Source organism: Sturnira hondurensis, unplaced genomic scaffold (assembly GCF_014824575.4).
Source record: "Sturnira hondurensis isolate 20B ecotype Veracruz unplaced genomic scaffold, ASM1482457v3 Scaffold0013537, whole genome shotgun sequence".
Classification (NCBI taxonomy): Eukaryota; Metazoa; Chordata; class Mammalia; order Chiroptera; family Phyllostomidae; genus Sturnira; species Sturnira hondurensis.
Window position 1 is genome coordinate 2,337,188 of NW_028086168.1, and position 15,735 is coordinate 2,352,922.

Below are 15,735 nucleotides of genomic sequence, written 5' to 3' on the forward strand. Positions count from 1 at the left end.
TTTCATATAAAGGACACATTTAATTCCTTTTTTATAAATAGTTGGGGATTAGTCTCCTCTTAGGCAGCGAAACATCCTTTAACTGTAATTCATATCATAATAAGTTCCTTTAACACTGTGCTCTGAATACACTGGTCACATTTCATGAGGGCTCTGGTTAAGTACTGGAATGGATTAGACTGAGTCTACCCAAGTAATATCTGTTAAGAACTAACATATCCAATAAGATAAGAGGAATCAAAGTATAAGCAACATGTAGCACAACTGCACAGAATAGAGCAAATTATTCTAACTATGGGAAGCAGTAACAGAAAAAGTGTAGCTTGTGTTGGTTCTTAAACTTTACTGTATTTCAGTTGGGTGCCCCAAACTGACCATACTACTATACATGATCTGACCAATATAACAACAAATAGGAATTATAGCTTTTTTTTAAGTTGAAGATCTAATTGGTTTTATTCTAAAATTCATGAATCAGGCAGCATCCCATCTTGTAAATAGTGGGTTGACCAAAAAGTTCATTTGGTTTTTTCCCCCAAGATGGCTCTAGAAATGCTTAGCTGTCTTTAATTTCATTCTAAACTATTTTGTTAGATTGTATTGTGACAGCTGTCATATCAGTATGCATTTAAAAAATAAGCTTATCAAAATTGGTGAATTTTTGTGTAGCCATTTTAATATTGAAGTTGGAAGAAAATACACATTTTCAGCATATTATGCTTTATTATTTCGAGAAAGGTAACAATGCAACTAAAACTCAAAACAAGACTTGTAAAGTATATGGAGAGGGTGCTCTGACTGATCAAACGTGTAAAAAGTGGTTTGCAAAGTTTTGTGCTGGAGATTTCTTGTTCATCAATGCTCCATGGTCGGGTAGAGCAGCTGAAGTTAACAGAGATCAAATCGAGACATTGATTGAGAACAATCAATGTTATACCACATGGGAGACAGTCAACATACTCAAAATATCCAAATCAATAAAGTTATTGGTGAAAATGAGAAATGTGTCTTTTATTTTATGGAGAAAACCATACATACGGATTTTAGGGAACCCCATAAAAAGGTGCTCTAAACTACAGCTCTTTCACCTGTGTTAGACACTTAGTCCATTCTATTCAAGCACTCTCAAACCAAATTAGGCTTTTGGCAAACATATCACAGTCGTTTGAACAAATTTTTAACATGTTGCAACTAAGCTATATATCTACTTTTCAGTACCTATCTTTTAAGACTCGAGGGCAAATAATTAGTATATTAACAATTCCAAGCTTCACACATCTGCAAATTTGATAGCCATGCCCTCTGTGTCTTTCTGCACATCACTGAGGAATGCAGTTAATAAGATAGAAATGTGAGTGTTATATACTGATTAAAAGTTAAGTCCTTAACTGTATTAAAAGGTTTTCAAAAAGCTTCTTCACAAACTATGTGTTACATTTGCAACGTTATTCAGAGCAGTAACTGAGTATCTTCCACCTCAAAGCTATATCTCACCTTGCATATACTGTTCCAATTCTCCCCAATAATTTTTTGTTATATATTTCTATCAGTAAGTTAAATTTTAGATTTTAGTAAAATCTGAATAAAAGATGTCACACGAGATGCTTCTGGTCAAGATGAGAAAGTAGGTAAACACTGTGTTTGCCTCTTGCCATGCTATGTCAAAATTACAACTAAATTATAGAACAATCAACCTGGAGAACCACCTAAAGACTAGCTGGACAGAACTCCCCTAACTAAGGATATAAAGAAGCCACATGGAGACTGATAGGAGAGGCAGAGATGTGAAACAGGCTGGCCCCACACCCACATGTGACAATTGAGAATTGGGGTATCTCAGCTGCAGAAGTCCCACTAGAGGAGTGACAGGTCCTAGTCCCACAATGAGCTCCCCAGTCCAGGGTTCCAGTGCCAGGAAGAAGAGTTCCCACATCTGGCTAGGAAAATCAGCAGGGACTCCAGGTGAGACAGAAGGCTGCTGAAAACCCAGGCATCCTTTTAAAGGGCCCATGCACAGTCTCACACTCACCATAAGCTCCAGAGAAGGGACAGAAGTTTGAAAGGCACCAGAGACATACTGGGGAGAAACTAAATTATGTGGTTTCAGGGTAAGGGCCTGGAGGGACAGCCAATTTTATTCCTGTGTTGAGCCCTGCCCTGACTCAGCCTGCAGACACAGGCACTGCAGACTTTCTTAAAAACTCTCAAGGTCCACAGACCCCAAGCGGGCTACAACTGGCTTTAATGTGTGTGTGCCTCTTGCTGAAAGGACCCAGGCCCAACACTGATGCCAAATCTGAATATTCATTAACCTGGGAACACCACTCACCCCAAGCTGGTGATTCCCTGAGACATGCCTCACCCAGAGCTCTTGCACAGGCCATTCCTCACAGGCAGCAGGCCTCACTTGTGCTGCAGACCATTCTAAAAACTCTCAAAAGTGTGAAGGGTCTGGAAAAGTGCCTCATCATGCCCTGTACCTCTTGCTAAGTGCCCCCAGGCCCAGTTGCAGTTTTGGCCTTCCTCAGTTTACCCTGTTGCCTCTCCTATATGCCACCGGGCACAGCACAGGTAGCTACCAGCTATGGATCACTTTGTAGCTACTACCAGGTGGCCCAAGGCCAAGCATAGGCAGTGGCTGACCTTGGCCTGCACAAAAGCCCCAGCAAAGAGGCTCCAAAACCAACATACCAGGTGGCTGCCTTCAGACCACAACAGAACAGCACCCAATTAGCTCCATGAACAACATACCCCAAGGGCTGTCTCAGCAGACACCAGACAGTCACTGGGGCAAATCCTACTCCATGAGGTCATCCCCTGAACAGCAGCTGGTACACTGTGTGTCAGCCCACACAACCCACACAAGGGACACTCTTGAAGCACCAGAACCACTGGGTTCCACAAGACACCTACTACATAAGGTCACCTGCCAAGGCTGGGAGAAGTGCAAGATTTACCTAATACAGTGAAACAAACACCAAGAAGAAGCCAAAATGAGAAGACAAAGAAACAAGTATCAAATGAAAGAAGAGGAAAAAAATTCTCCAGAAAATGAAACAAAAACAAGGAAAGGCACGCAATCTACCAGAATGGAATTTAAAACACTGCTTATAAAAACGTTCAATGAACTAGGAGAGGAACATACATGTATTTTGCCATGTATAATGCATGCCAATGGAATTTTTATGCCCATTATTACACTCATGCCATGTAACAATATACCCATGTATAATGCACATCTTATTTTCCCTCAAAAATTTGGGCAAAAAGGTGTACATTATACATGGCAAAATACAGTAAATAAAAAGTCATTATAGGTTCGAACTTTTTTTATCCTCACCCAAGGACATTTTTTTTCATTGCTTTTGGAGAGAAAAAGGAGAGAGAAAAACATCCATGCAAGAGACAAGCATCCATTGTTTGTCTCCTGTATGTGCCCAAACAGGGAATCAGCCCCCACACGAGGGATATATGCGCCCAACAGGGGTTGCATGCAGCCAGACTGGGAGTTGCAGGCACCCGCGCCTGGACCAGGGATCCAATGGGAACCAAACTGCAACCTTTTAGTTACAGGACAACACTCCAACCAAGCAGGCAAGCCACACCAGCCAGGGCAGTCTGAACACTTCTGACATTGACACCAGCTTCCTTCATAGCTTATTTCACTAAAGTATATGGCTAGTAACTACAGTCTACAGTCAGTCAGCCAGAAGTATCAAGGTGTTAGATTTGGGGAAACAGACTGGCAAAGGACAAGTGTGAACTTTATGAGTTTATACACTTATGAATTAAAAGCAATACATATTCAGAATAAGAGAATCTGTAGGTCTGTAATATTACTTAACACCCTAATATTCAACTCTAAAGAGAAAAGTGGGATTGATATGTGCAGGTAAACAAAGGGGTGAAGGTTTCCCTTTTTCCTCTGTATACTTCTCTTCTGTTTAAATACCTTTACAATGAGAAATAGTCATACAAGGCTGGGAATTTCAAAACAATCATTAAAGCCATGCTTGCCTCAGCAGCACATGTACTAAAAATAATTTAAAATCTTTAAAAAAAATAAAAACTAACATGCTTCTTCCAAAGGTGCCTATGGACCTACTGAGAATAGTTTTACAGTATTTAAGAAATTTTTTAAAACTTAGAACAAGCTGAAATCATTCTGTGGTATGTATATATACAATTTTATGTATACTAAATTATGTAACATAAAACTCCATATTACCTCGGAATAGGTAATGAGTAATACTTTCTAACCATGAACCTAGATGTAGAAAGAAAAAATAGCATTTTTTAAATACAAAAACAAAGACGGTCAATTGCATTAGATTTTTTTTTATCAATTAACAAAAATTGGGTAATATCTAGTACTGGAAAGGTCATGGGAAAAAGAACAGCTTCAAACACTAAATTTGGAAGGGCCACTTGGAATCCCAACAAAATTTTAAACATGTGTTCCATCAACAAAGCTCTACATTTGGAAAAGTATCTTATGCAAATAAACAGAGTGCTTCATCGTAGCACTGTTTGTAACAGCAAAAACTGGACAATCCAAATATTCACTATAAAAAATTAAAGAAATCAACTGTTAAAAATCTATAGTGTTTTATGATAATGCGAAAACACACTGCTCTGGCTGGTGTGGCTCAGTGGATTGAGCACCAGACAGTGAACTGGCAAATGCCCAGGTTGCTGGCCAGGCCTCAACTGGCGGAGTGGGAGGGGCAACCGATCAATGGTTCTCTTCCTTTCTCCCGCACTTCCCCTCTCTCTAAAGCATAACAAATAAAATCTGTAAAGAAAACCAAAAACAAAAACATAGCCATTACAAATAAAAACATGAAAAGATTTTCTAGATACACGATTAAGTGAAAAAGGCAGTGAAAAGCCTGTTAGTGTTAAATATAGGTTCATTATCTATATAAAAATGTATTCCACACATACATACACACACACACACATATCTACAAACATACACACGGCACACAGCCTAGAAAACAGGTCTAAAATGCTGCATACCAAAATATTAACAGTGGCTAGTTCAGAGTAATACAATCATAGGTGATTTTCACCTTCTTCATACATTTTGAAAAGTCTAAACCCTGTACAAATAACTATGTACAAGTTTTATGATAAGAAATAGTAACAGATATTTCCATCCTTTAATCAAATAAAGAGGAATCAAACTACCTTATTAAATACCTTATGTTTTTATCATATATTACAATTTTCTTACCTTTAAACCTTCAGCTGGAAGTCTATAACCAAATCTTGCTGGAAGGTCATCAAACGTCTGAGACACATTTTCAAAATTATACTAAATATAAAATTAAAAACAAGTTACAACCGATTTACAAATGGCATTACAAACAAAAAGTTTATTAAATTACTTGAGTTTTCATTTCCACATTTCTGATTATCTCCATTTATCACAGGAAAAAATAATTTTGTAAATGCACACCAAACTACTAAGAAATATATACAATTTACTACATATACAGCTGCTTAAATTCGATTGTATTTTATATAATAATTATATGACAGTAATAATTCTATGACATAGAATTAAACCACCTCCTGAGTTTTTCCCACAGACAATACCCAGCAAGAATTTTTCTAGACAGATTATTTCCCAGCAAGAATTCCCCTTTATTTTCTCTATATTGTAAGGGTCTGACATAAGAGATTTACAGGATTTCTGGTTGTAGCTATGCAAAATGCTTTTTTACCAGAGAAAGAAGGAGCATCAAATCATATCTCTAAAGTATTACCATTTTTTATATAATCTGAACATTTTTATCTAGGGCTAAACAATGAAAGGACTAAACTCAATGAAGTACATACACATAGAGAGCTGAAGTTATCGCAAATTTCCCCTTTGCTACCAATTTAGACTCCTATGTTACAATATTTATCAGTCCTCTACAAAAACAGAACAAAACAAAACTAAATAAAGGTTTCTGTGCTTTTGGAAGATAATAGTAAATGATAACTGTGAAGTAAGATTGCTGTATTAACAATGTTCAATCTGTTATCTCTAATGAGAGAAACAAGAAAGAAAGAAAGACAGATGAAACTAAGATAGTAAATAAGTAACTTTTGAAACACAGAGAAACTCGTATAATACATTAGAAGTTAAGATAGTTGCCATAAAGGCAAAAAACAGAAAAGCTAGAATACATTTGTTTTGAATAGAGATAAAAAGGATGGAACAAAGCAAGAGTGTTAGAGAGCAAAGGACGGAAGGATGAAGTAAACCTTAAGTATTCACAAAGCATGGATTAGGCCGCACATATGAATTGATGGCTACATCATCCCTAAATCAAACACCTACTGGCGATCACCATTCGAGCCTCCTGTGTCATCTGCAAGCAACACGCAGATAACAGCTCTTCAGGCTAACAGCAAGTTACAGTGGTGTTCATTTGTAAATACCTCGTATCTCTACAACAGAGCAAACAAAGGTTGGATCCAGACACCTTCCATCTGTCAAGTCCCCATGCTAACCCTCAACTCAGATCCTGGTAACCACACTGTCACCAGGGAAAGCTGAAGCAGCGTAAAGGGATTGGACAAATTGAAACAATAACACAGGATTCACATAGTGTGGTTCTCGCATTCCAGTCATATAAGTGGAATCCTGTAAGTGTCTCAGCATATTCATGTTACCTATACTTCTCACTGTATGTTTGTAACTAACTCAATAAACTGATTTAAGCATCTGGATGTGGTCATTGAACCTAGCCATTGTGCTACCTATGGAATAACCGGCCTGGCATCGTACTTGGAGGCCAGCACTGCTTCTGCGTCATTTCCTGCTATAACACTACTTCACATTTGCAGAGTGCTCTCTGATTACTAAGTGCTTGAGAGTCCCCCAGTGCTATTGTGTCATCACCATTTAATCTCCTAATTAAAAGACCTGTCTTTAATTGGTTTCATTCCATTCTGATCAGCTTTGTGTTAAACTTGAGAAAGTCATTTAACTCTTCCAAGGAAAAAGACACTATTGTAAAATAAAGAAATTGATCTAGATAAACATAGATAGGTCAAAGAAAAATAGACATGTGTGCAGGCGGTACTTTTTCAAAAAGGCACTTTAAAATCAGAAATGGAAATTATACAACTGTGCTCACATATTCTTATACCATTTCCTATCACTGAAGGGTTTCACTTTTTTGACCAGAAGTTCAGATATAAAATATCTAGCTTAAACTGTAGTACTTGTAACACCAGGCCTTGGAATCAGTTTTGTTATTGAGTGAGACACATTTTGAAATTGCTTTTTCTTTCCTTACTAGCAAAATAAGGACTATCTCACACTGCTTCTCACAATCACGTTGTTTAAAAACAACAACAAAAAAATGTTCTTACCATGAACAAGAGAAATGGAGACATCTTTATTACAAAAGTACTTTACATTTTTAGTATTAGAGGGGAGGCTGCTACTCCTGAAATTAAAGCATGCTCACTATTAAAAATTTTTAAAGATCTTTCTTATTTATTTACTTATTTGTTTAGAGAGAAGGGAAGGGAGAGAGAAGAGAGGAAGAAAAACATCGATGTGTGAAAAAACATCAATCTGTTTGCCTCCCGTACACCCCCAAATGGGACCCAGCCTGCAACCCAGGCATGCACCCTGAATGGGCAAACTGGTGACCTTTTGGTCTGCAGGATGACAACCAACCCACTTGACCCACACCACCAGGGGATTATTAAAATTTTTGAAGTAGAAAATAAAGTCATCCTCTCTGGAATTCCAGCCTCAGTAATTAATACAAATAACAGTTTTAATTTTTAAAAAGGTCTTTTCCTTAACCAATTCTCCTCTTTGACAGCAACCTTAACAAAAGGTGTAATTTAATTTGGAAAGTAACAATTATTAAACACTTATGACATCATGCTAAACACTTAACAGGTATTTGCTTATTTAATTCTTACAACAATCCTATAAAGCCAGGCATTATTATAGTCATCCTCATTTTAGAGAGACCACTGATATTGGAAATAACTCGCTCAAGTAAATTAGAGGACCAGGACTCTGATACAGGCAGTCTGGCCCCAGAACCCTGGCTCTTAACCCACTACCCTACACTGTCTGTCATACAGTCTCGTTTTCCTAAGAAGTAAAGTGTGACTTAAGAGAGTTAAATTCAACTTAGAGTCTAACTCAATTGACAGAATTCTTAACTACCATGCTATGTAATCTAATCCACTCACACCACTAGGTCCTTCTCTCCTACTCTACCTACTGACCCTCACGAGCAATGAATTCTCTCTGACGAATCTCTACAACCGAATCAAAAGTTCAGATTGTGAGTAAACCAACTTGGGTTGCTTTGCTCTCTACTCTCCGAAGCTGTATAAGATGGATACTTTTACTTCTCAGTAGGACCATGGCACTACTCAGAGCTAACAAGTCTTTGTAGCTTATGGGCCTCAGAATATTCAACATTGATTTGCTTATCTCTAAAGTGTGATGCCTCTGCAAGCTCTAAAGCTCCATGTTTCTAGACATAGACCTACATAATTACTAATTTCACACTTCCTTCTGGATCAAAGGGAAGAGAAATGAGGTAGGAGATGAAAACAAAAAAAATTGCTAACAGAAACAACAATCTAAAGTACAAAGGAATGAATGCTATTAAGAAAAACATTGAAGAACTGAAGTGGGGCTTAGTGGATTGAATGCCAGCTTGCAAACCAAAGGCTCGCAAGTTAGATTCCCAGTCAGGGCACATGCCTGTGTTGCAGGCCCCTGGCCTGCAGGGGGCACCATGAGAGCCAAGGACACATTGACGTTTCCTTTTTCTACTTCCCTTCCCCTCTCTTTAAAAATAAATAAAATCGAAAAGAAAAGCAAAAAACAAAAGAATGGACTAAATTTCTATTTATCAATTCAAACATTTACTGACTTCCCACCTGTGTCACTTGTACTGGGTAGAAACATGTGACAGTTAGAAACATTTAACAGTTAAATGGGAAAATTGAATTGCCAAAAATAAAATCATCTGGCATACAAATACATGACTAAAACTGACTTTACCATTTCAAATGCAGAATCCTAATACCCGTCCAAAATGAAACAAGAATCAATCTTCCCCAACTTACTTAAATCTGTATCGCTGCAAGCTCAAATTTTAGGAATGTTCTTATTTAAGCAACCCCTACGCTGATGATTCCTTCACTAGATAACATCAACGTACATTCCACACTTACCTACCTGAAGTACAGGAAACCCTGACGGCAAGGACTGACTGTTCCGCTATAGCGAATATTTCATTTTGTCTATATGAGACAGGCTAGTAAGCCAGACACGTGGAAAAGAGAAACTGAGACAAGTAGTCAGTTAAATAAGCAGTTTGCAGCCATTTAGTTAGTAATTCCTACCTTCCCTAAACCAAGGACACTTAAGAGTAAATGGTTTGGACTTCTGGTCAGGATGGTGGCATAAGCAGATACGGCTCACCTCCTCACACAACCACAACAAAATTACAACTAAGATATAGAACAACCAGCACTCAGAACTGACAAAAATAGACTTGAATGAAAATCTGACAAGTACAGAATTAAAGAAACCACATCCATCCAGACTGGTAGGAGGGGCGAAGACATGTAACCAGCTGGTCCCACATCCACGTGTGGTGGATAAAAATTAGGGAGGGATATCTCAGGAGCAAGGAGTCCCACACTCACACCAGTTCCCCCTGCCCAGAGTCCAGTACCAGAAGGATTAAGTCCCCACAACTTCTGGCCACAAAAACCAGTGGGGACTGAGTCAATGGAAGAAACTTCTGGAGCCCCAAGCAGTTCTTCATGAAGAATCCCCACATGGATTCACCTACTCAGAGTCATTCTCTCTGGGCTCCCGTGCCAAGGTGGCGATTGAGGGGCACAAGTGGCATGCAGGGGAGGTTGAGGTGTCTGGCACCAAGGTGAGCAGAAGCCACTCTCCCTTCTCTGGGGGCCCTCCCCCTACACAGCTGGCAGACTGGTGCCAATCTAAGGTTCCATAAACCTAGTGAACAGTGTTTGATCTGCCTTGGAGATTTCCAGAAACTCTGCCCCACCCAAATTACAGTCACCCAAGCTACTTTCCCATATGAAAGGCTGGTCATGCTTCACAACTTCCTAAATCCTCTCAAACAAGCAACAGCCAGCCTTAGTGAGCCCTAGGCCCAGAACTAGTAGCCTAGATTCACAGTATGACTTCACCTAGGAAATCTCCAAGCCCAGCACAAGTAGCAGTCATTTCAGATTGCTTTACAATTCAGGCAGGACGGCCGCCGGGTAAAACACAGGCCTGCACCACCCAGGAAATCCCAGGGATGGCACACCCAGTGGACAGCTACAGACCACATCAGAGCACCATCACTCTACCTATCCCTGCACAGCTGATCCTCACGAATGGTTAGGTTGGTGGTGAGTGGTCACAGCCAATCCTTGCAGTTGACTGGTCTGGGTAAATCCCTCCCATTGATCAGTCAACAGCAACCAGGGTTTAACTATAAGAGAGGGGTGTATTTAGCCCACACAAAGAGCGAACCTCGAGTACCATGCTTGGGTGAAAAGAGAGACTGTGCCACTGGAACCCAGAGGACACCTATTATATTAGGCCATTCTACCAAGACACGGAATCAAAGCAGCTCTACCTAATACATAGAAATGAACACAGGGAGGCTGTCAAAATGAGCAAAGAGACATGGCCCAAATGAAAGAACAGATCAAAACTCCAGAAAAAGCGGTAAATGAAATGGAGATAAGCAGTCTATCAGATGTAGAGGTCAAAACACTGGTCATAAGGATGCTCAAGGAAGTCAATGAGGACCTCAACAGCATAAAAAAGATCCAATCAGAAACAAAGGATATACTGATTAAAATAAAGAAGAATTTACAGGGAAACAACAGTAGAGTGGGTGAAGCCAAGAACCAAATGAATGATTTGGAACACAAGGAACCATAAAGCAACCAACTAGAACAACAAAAAGAAAAAAGAATCCAAAAAATGAGGACAGCATAAGCAGCATCTGAGAAAACTTCAAGAAGTCCAACATTTGCCTCATGGGGGTACCAGAAGGAGAAGAGAAAAATCAAGAAATTGGAAATCTATCTGAAAAAATAGCAAAAGAAAACTTCCCTAATTTAGTGAAGGAAATAGACATATGTACAGGAAGCACAGAGGGTCCCAAACAAGATGGATTTAAAGAGGCCTACTCCAAGACACATCACTATTAAAATGCCAAAGGTTACAGATAAGAGAGAATCTTAAAAGCAGCAAGAGAAAAGTAGTTAGTTACCTCAGGAGAGTTCCCATAAGACTGTCAGCTGATTTCTCAAAAGAAACTTTGCAGGCATGAAGGGACTGGTTAGAAATATCAAAGTCATGAAAAGCAGGGACCCAAGGCCAAGACTGCTCTGCTCTGCCCAGCAAAGCTATCATTTAGAAGTGAAAGGGAGATAAAGAGTTTCCCAGATAAGAAAAAGTTAAAGGAATTCACCACCACCAAACCATTATTATCCAATTTTAAATATTACATTATCAAAGTCATTACAGATACATTAATTATCAAGAAAAACAGGAAGATTCTACAGAAATACACAGCTTGTAGATATATATGTGCATGAGCACTCTTGGGAAGGCACACACTCTCAAGAGCAACATTTATCATGTACTTACTGAACATTAGATCTTACATTACCTATTAAACAATAAAAAGATGAGTATGGTCCTCCCACTTTCAAGTAACAACTATGTGTATCTGCCTGCATGTCTATAGGTAAACAGCTTATAAGATTCCATCATTCAGGACTTTTTTAAAGCTTTTTTTAAGGGATGCTTTTAGACAAAAATAAATTTTATTGTACTTACTGCTAAAATGTCTGCTTCTACAGGCAGCAGGTTTAAGAATGCAAAGAGCTGCACAGTCAAGATGGTGTAGACTTGTGTAGCCGACAGCATGAGCATCCCTATGGAGAGCAGCATCTCGCTGTAAAATCACCTGGAATATAAGCAGGTTAGTAACAATGAGCTCTGGTGCTTTGTCCTTGAAGGTAAGTGACATGCTATATTAATTCCTGATGTCCAAAAATATCTCTTTTAATCATAAATATGTGACAATTAAAATTAAACATATTTCAAAAGCATTAGGATTTACACACATTTGAACATTTAGGTAAACACCCAAGGTTAGTCAATACTTCCACAATTCGTGGTGACTAAGTACTGTGCTTTAACCACAAATTAAACATATTCCCACAGCCCTTGGTTTACAGTATGGCTTATCTCTTAATTCAATGATGGGGAAACTGGATTTCAATCAAAATAATGATTTAAAAATCAGAAGCACTTTTGCTTTAAATTTCCTACAATTTTAAAGAATTTTATAATTCTTTGAATGATATGTAAATTCACTTTTTATTTATTGTAGCATATTGTACTTATAGTAGAGAATGTAAAAATACAGACACTTTTAGAGTAATGCTTTTTGCCCTTTCTCTCCTAATATATACATTTTTCCTTCCCTACATCCTAATGGCAATAGTGCAGCTACCTCTCCCAACCTCATCCAATTCTCTACGTAGTCCCTATAGGGATACCATGAAAGGACTAAACATTTTCAATACCATGAAAGGACTAGATATTAACCTAGTCAAGTTCAAAATTCTCATCAATAAGCCTCACCCAACTGTAGAGCATACTTAAAGGTGAGAACAAAGTTTGCCTTTATAAAGAATTAGTTCATTGAATGCCAGCAACTCATATAACACCAATTTTGATGATGATTACTGTTGTTAAGGCTCTGAGTTTGGAGACTACATACAGACTCAAACTTTGACTCTTTGACAAAAACTGAAATTTCTCAATAATTTTTTAACTACCGCCTTATAAACTTATTAATCTAAGAGATGAGATAAAGGTGAAAACCCATTAAGTAAGAGATTTGTTCCAAAGAGAAAGAAAGTACATTAGCGGTTGCCTGTGGCTGGGGTTAAGAATTAAGGGAGGGGGAGGGACAGATACGAACAGGGAATGACTGCTCATAAATTAGGTTTCTTTTCAGGGTGATAAAAATGTTCCAGGCCCTGCCTGGGTAGCTCAGTTGCTTAGAGCATTGTCCAAAAACACCAAGGTTGCAGGTTTTTTTCCCAGTCAGCGCACATGCCTGGCATTGTAGGTTCAGTGCCTGATTAGAACATGTGGGAGAGGCAACTGATAGATGCTTTTCGTTCACAGCAATGTTTCTCTCTCTCTCTCTCTCTCCCTCCCTCTCTTCTTCTGTCTAAGTATGTCCTCAGATGAGGATTGAAAAAAAAATAATCTGATAAAAAGTGTCCTAAAATCAGATTGTGGTTATGGTTGCACAAAGGTATCAATAGACTAAAAATCACTGCACTGTTTACTTTAAATGGGTAAATTTTATGTTGAATGAATTAATTCTCAATAAAGCTGTTTTTTAAATATATAGATTTGTTGATACTCCTCTTAGGTAAAATACATTTGATAATATACCTCTGTGCAGAAAAGAAGTTAATATAGCAGGCCTGAGACCTTCATCCTCAGAAGGCCTCCTTGGAAGCATGACTGGCCCTTCATTGGTACCTGGGAACCCAAACTTCAGAAGGGTTCCATCCTGCCTAAACTCTGCAGACAGTCTGGTTTGTGATGAGCATGTACTTTCTTTCCAGGAGTCTGAAACTTTGGTACATACTAGGATACATGAGCAGCACCCAGTGTAAACCACACACGCCGTATCTAGCAGCTCTTCTGGTAGACATTTCCCTGTGTTGTCATACCTCATTGCTGAGGAATTGAGCATTCTCTGTGTGACTCCACTGGAAGAGGACTATTAAAAGTCTACACCTGGTTTCCTCTGCACTTCACCCCCATGCTCCTTTTCTCTTTGCTGATTTTGCAATAAATCATACTCATGAGTACAACCTTAACCCTGAGTCCTGTAAGTTCTCCTAGTGCAGGCGTGTCAAACTCACTTTCACCGGGGGCCACATTGGCCTCACAGCTGCCTTCAAAGGTCCGAATGTAACTTTAGGACTGCATAAATATAACTTTTCTTTAACAGTCAAGCAAGAGCTCAGTGATGCCACCAGGTAGAAACAAGGTGCCCGGCTGGATTAAAACAAGGTGGAGGGCCGGATGCAGACTACGGGGCCTTGTATTTGCCACCGGTGTCCTGGTGAATCACTTACACTGAGACGGTCTTGGGGGCCCCATAACAACCACATTAGATAATTTCTGGTCAAAAATGACATGATTAAAACATACAAATCCTTACTAAATAAGGCATAGTTGCTACTAAAGTTTGCTAAGAAGAAAAAACTGTTCGGTATGTTGACCACTGATCTGTTTGACAAACTTAATCTGAATAAGAACTATACATGACTTCCCTTGATGTTCTGCAACAGCCAGCCAACTTCGTGGGGTGAGAAGGGAGAGTTTACAGGGAAAATAACTCTACGAACATGAATGAGAACCACAACTGTTATTGATCCCTTGTAATAATAACCACAACTGTTATCGTTAACTTGTACTTAGAGCAACAGGCATTGCTCTAAGCATGTAACTAAGTTAATCACATCCAATCCTAACAACTCCCTATAAGGTAGGTATCATTTCCTGCATGGGAAAACACACTAGTAAGTAACTTGCCCAAGGTCAAACAATGAATAACAGCAGAATCAAGATTCAAAGCCAGGCAGTGTGCTTCCAAAGTCCACACTCTTAGGTAGAAGTCAGGCATTCTATCCAAGACATAGAGAGATTTCAGAAGCATCAACAAATAATTGATAATCTTAACACAAAAATGAAAATTAAAAAGAGAAGAGGCTATAGAAAACTCTGGAGAATATCTGAATTTAAGGGTTGGGAGAGAAAAGAGATCGATTTCATAAAAGTAAAGAAAGAAAAAACTTTGAAATTAATATGAAGGGAAGAAAGGCATTCAACAGAAGTAAATGTTGGAAAAGAGGCAAAAAGGTAAAAAAATGTTCACATTTCAGACCTAAACAATTTTATTTCCCTGTAGCCTAACATGTACCCTTGTTCTGATCAACTCCCTGTTTCCAAGAATATACTCTGCTATGGCCAGCTCTATTATCTTCATGTGTTATCCAGAAACTAAAGTATACTTTCTTCTACCTTCAATGGAATATTTAAGAGAAAACTAAGAATCTTATGAAACTGTTTGCAAAATTTTATGTATGTATAAATATACACAGTTTCTGTGAAAGAGATCCACGGTTGTTAACACACTCTCAAAGGGGGCACAAAAAGGTGTTTTTGTTGTTAAATCTTCCCTTCTCAAAGAAGTTTTAAATCAAATCCTTTGATACTAGCTCCTAGCCCTTAGACTACTGGGTAAAAAGTACATGTAGACTGTCCACTGTAATACTAGGCAACATTATTTATTATAACAATGACTTCCCAATTGGTAAAAAGCATTAAACTGGAAAGAGTGTGTATTAATAAAAGCTTGTTACAGAAACCAGAATAACCTGTTTCCCTGTGGTGTGTGTTTCTTAAACCCAAAAATGACCCTTGAGGTCACCTGAACAAGGAAGTTATTCATGAACAGCTACAAATGGCTCTGTTCATATGACTTACCTACACTGATGTGATACACATCCACACATCTGATGTTGTCTGTTACAGTCCAGTATACTCCCTTAAGTTAAGTATAAAAGCTGCACCTGGATGAATGTAAGCTTCTCAGTGTA

The 15,735-nt window shown here is 38.6% G+C and overlaps 1 protein-coding gene across 3 annotated transcripts in view; it reads right to left on the bottom strand.

The window, feature by feature from the left end:
- The window catches only part of RNF13 (ring finger protein 13), a 123,817-nt gene that overhangs the window by 83,234 nt on the left and 24,848 nt on the right, over positions 1 to 15,735 (bottom strand). For 2 of the 3 annotated variants that reach the window (XM_037061829.1, XM_037061828.1), the window contains exons 2-3: positions 11,873 to 12,002; positions 5,240 to 5,320 (exon numbers count right to left, since the gene is read on the bottom strand). In XM_037061829.1, coding sequence (XP_036917724.1) covers positions 5,240 to 5,320; positions 11,873 to 11,986 — 195 coding nt within the window. In that variant the 5' untranslated portion in view covers positions 11,987 to 12,002. Of the gene's footprint in view, positions 1 to 5,239; positions 5,321 to 11,872; positions 12,003 to 15,735 lie in introns of those variants that run through there. The other variant, XM_037061830.1, reaches the window with a different exon arrangement.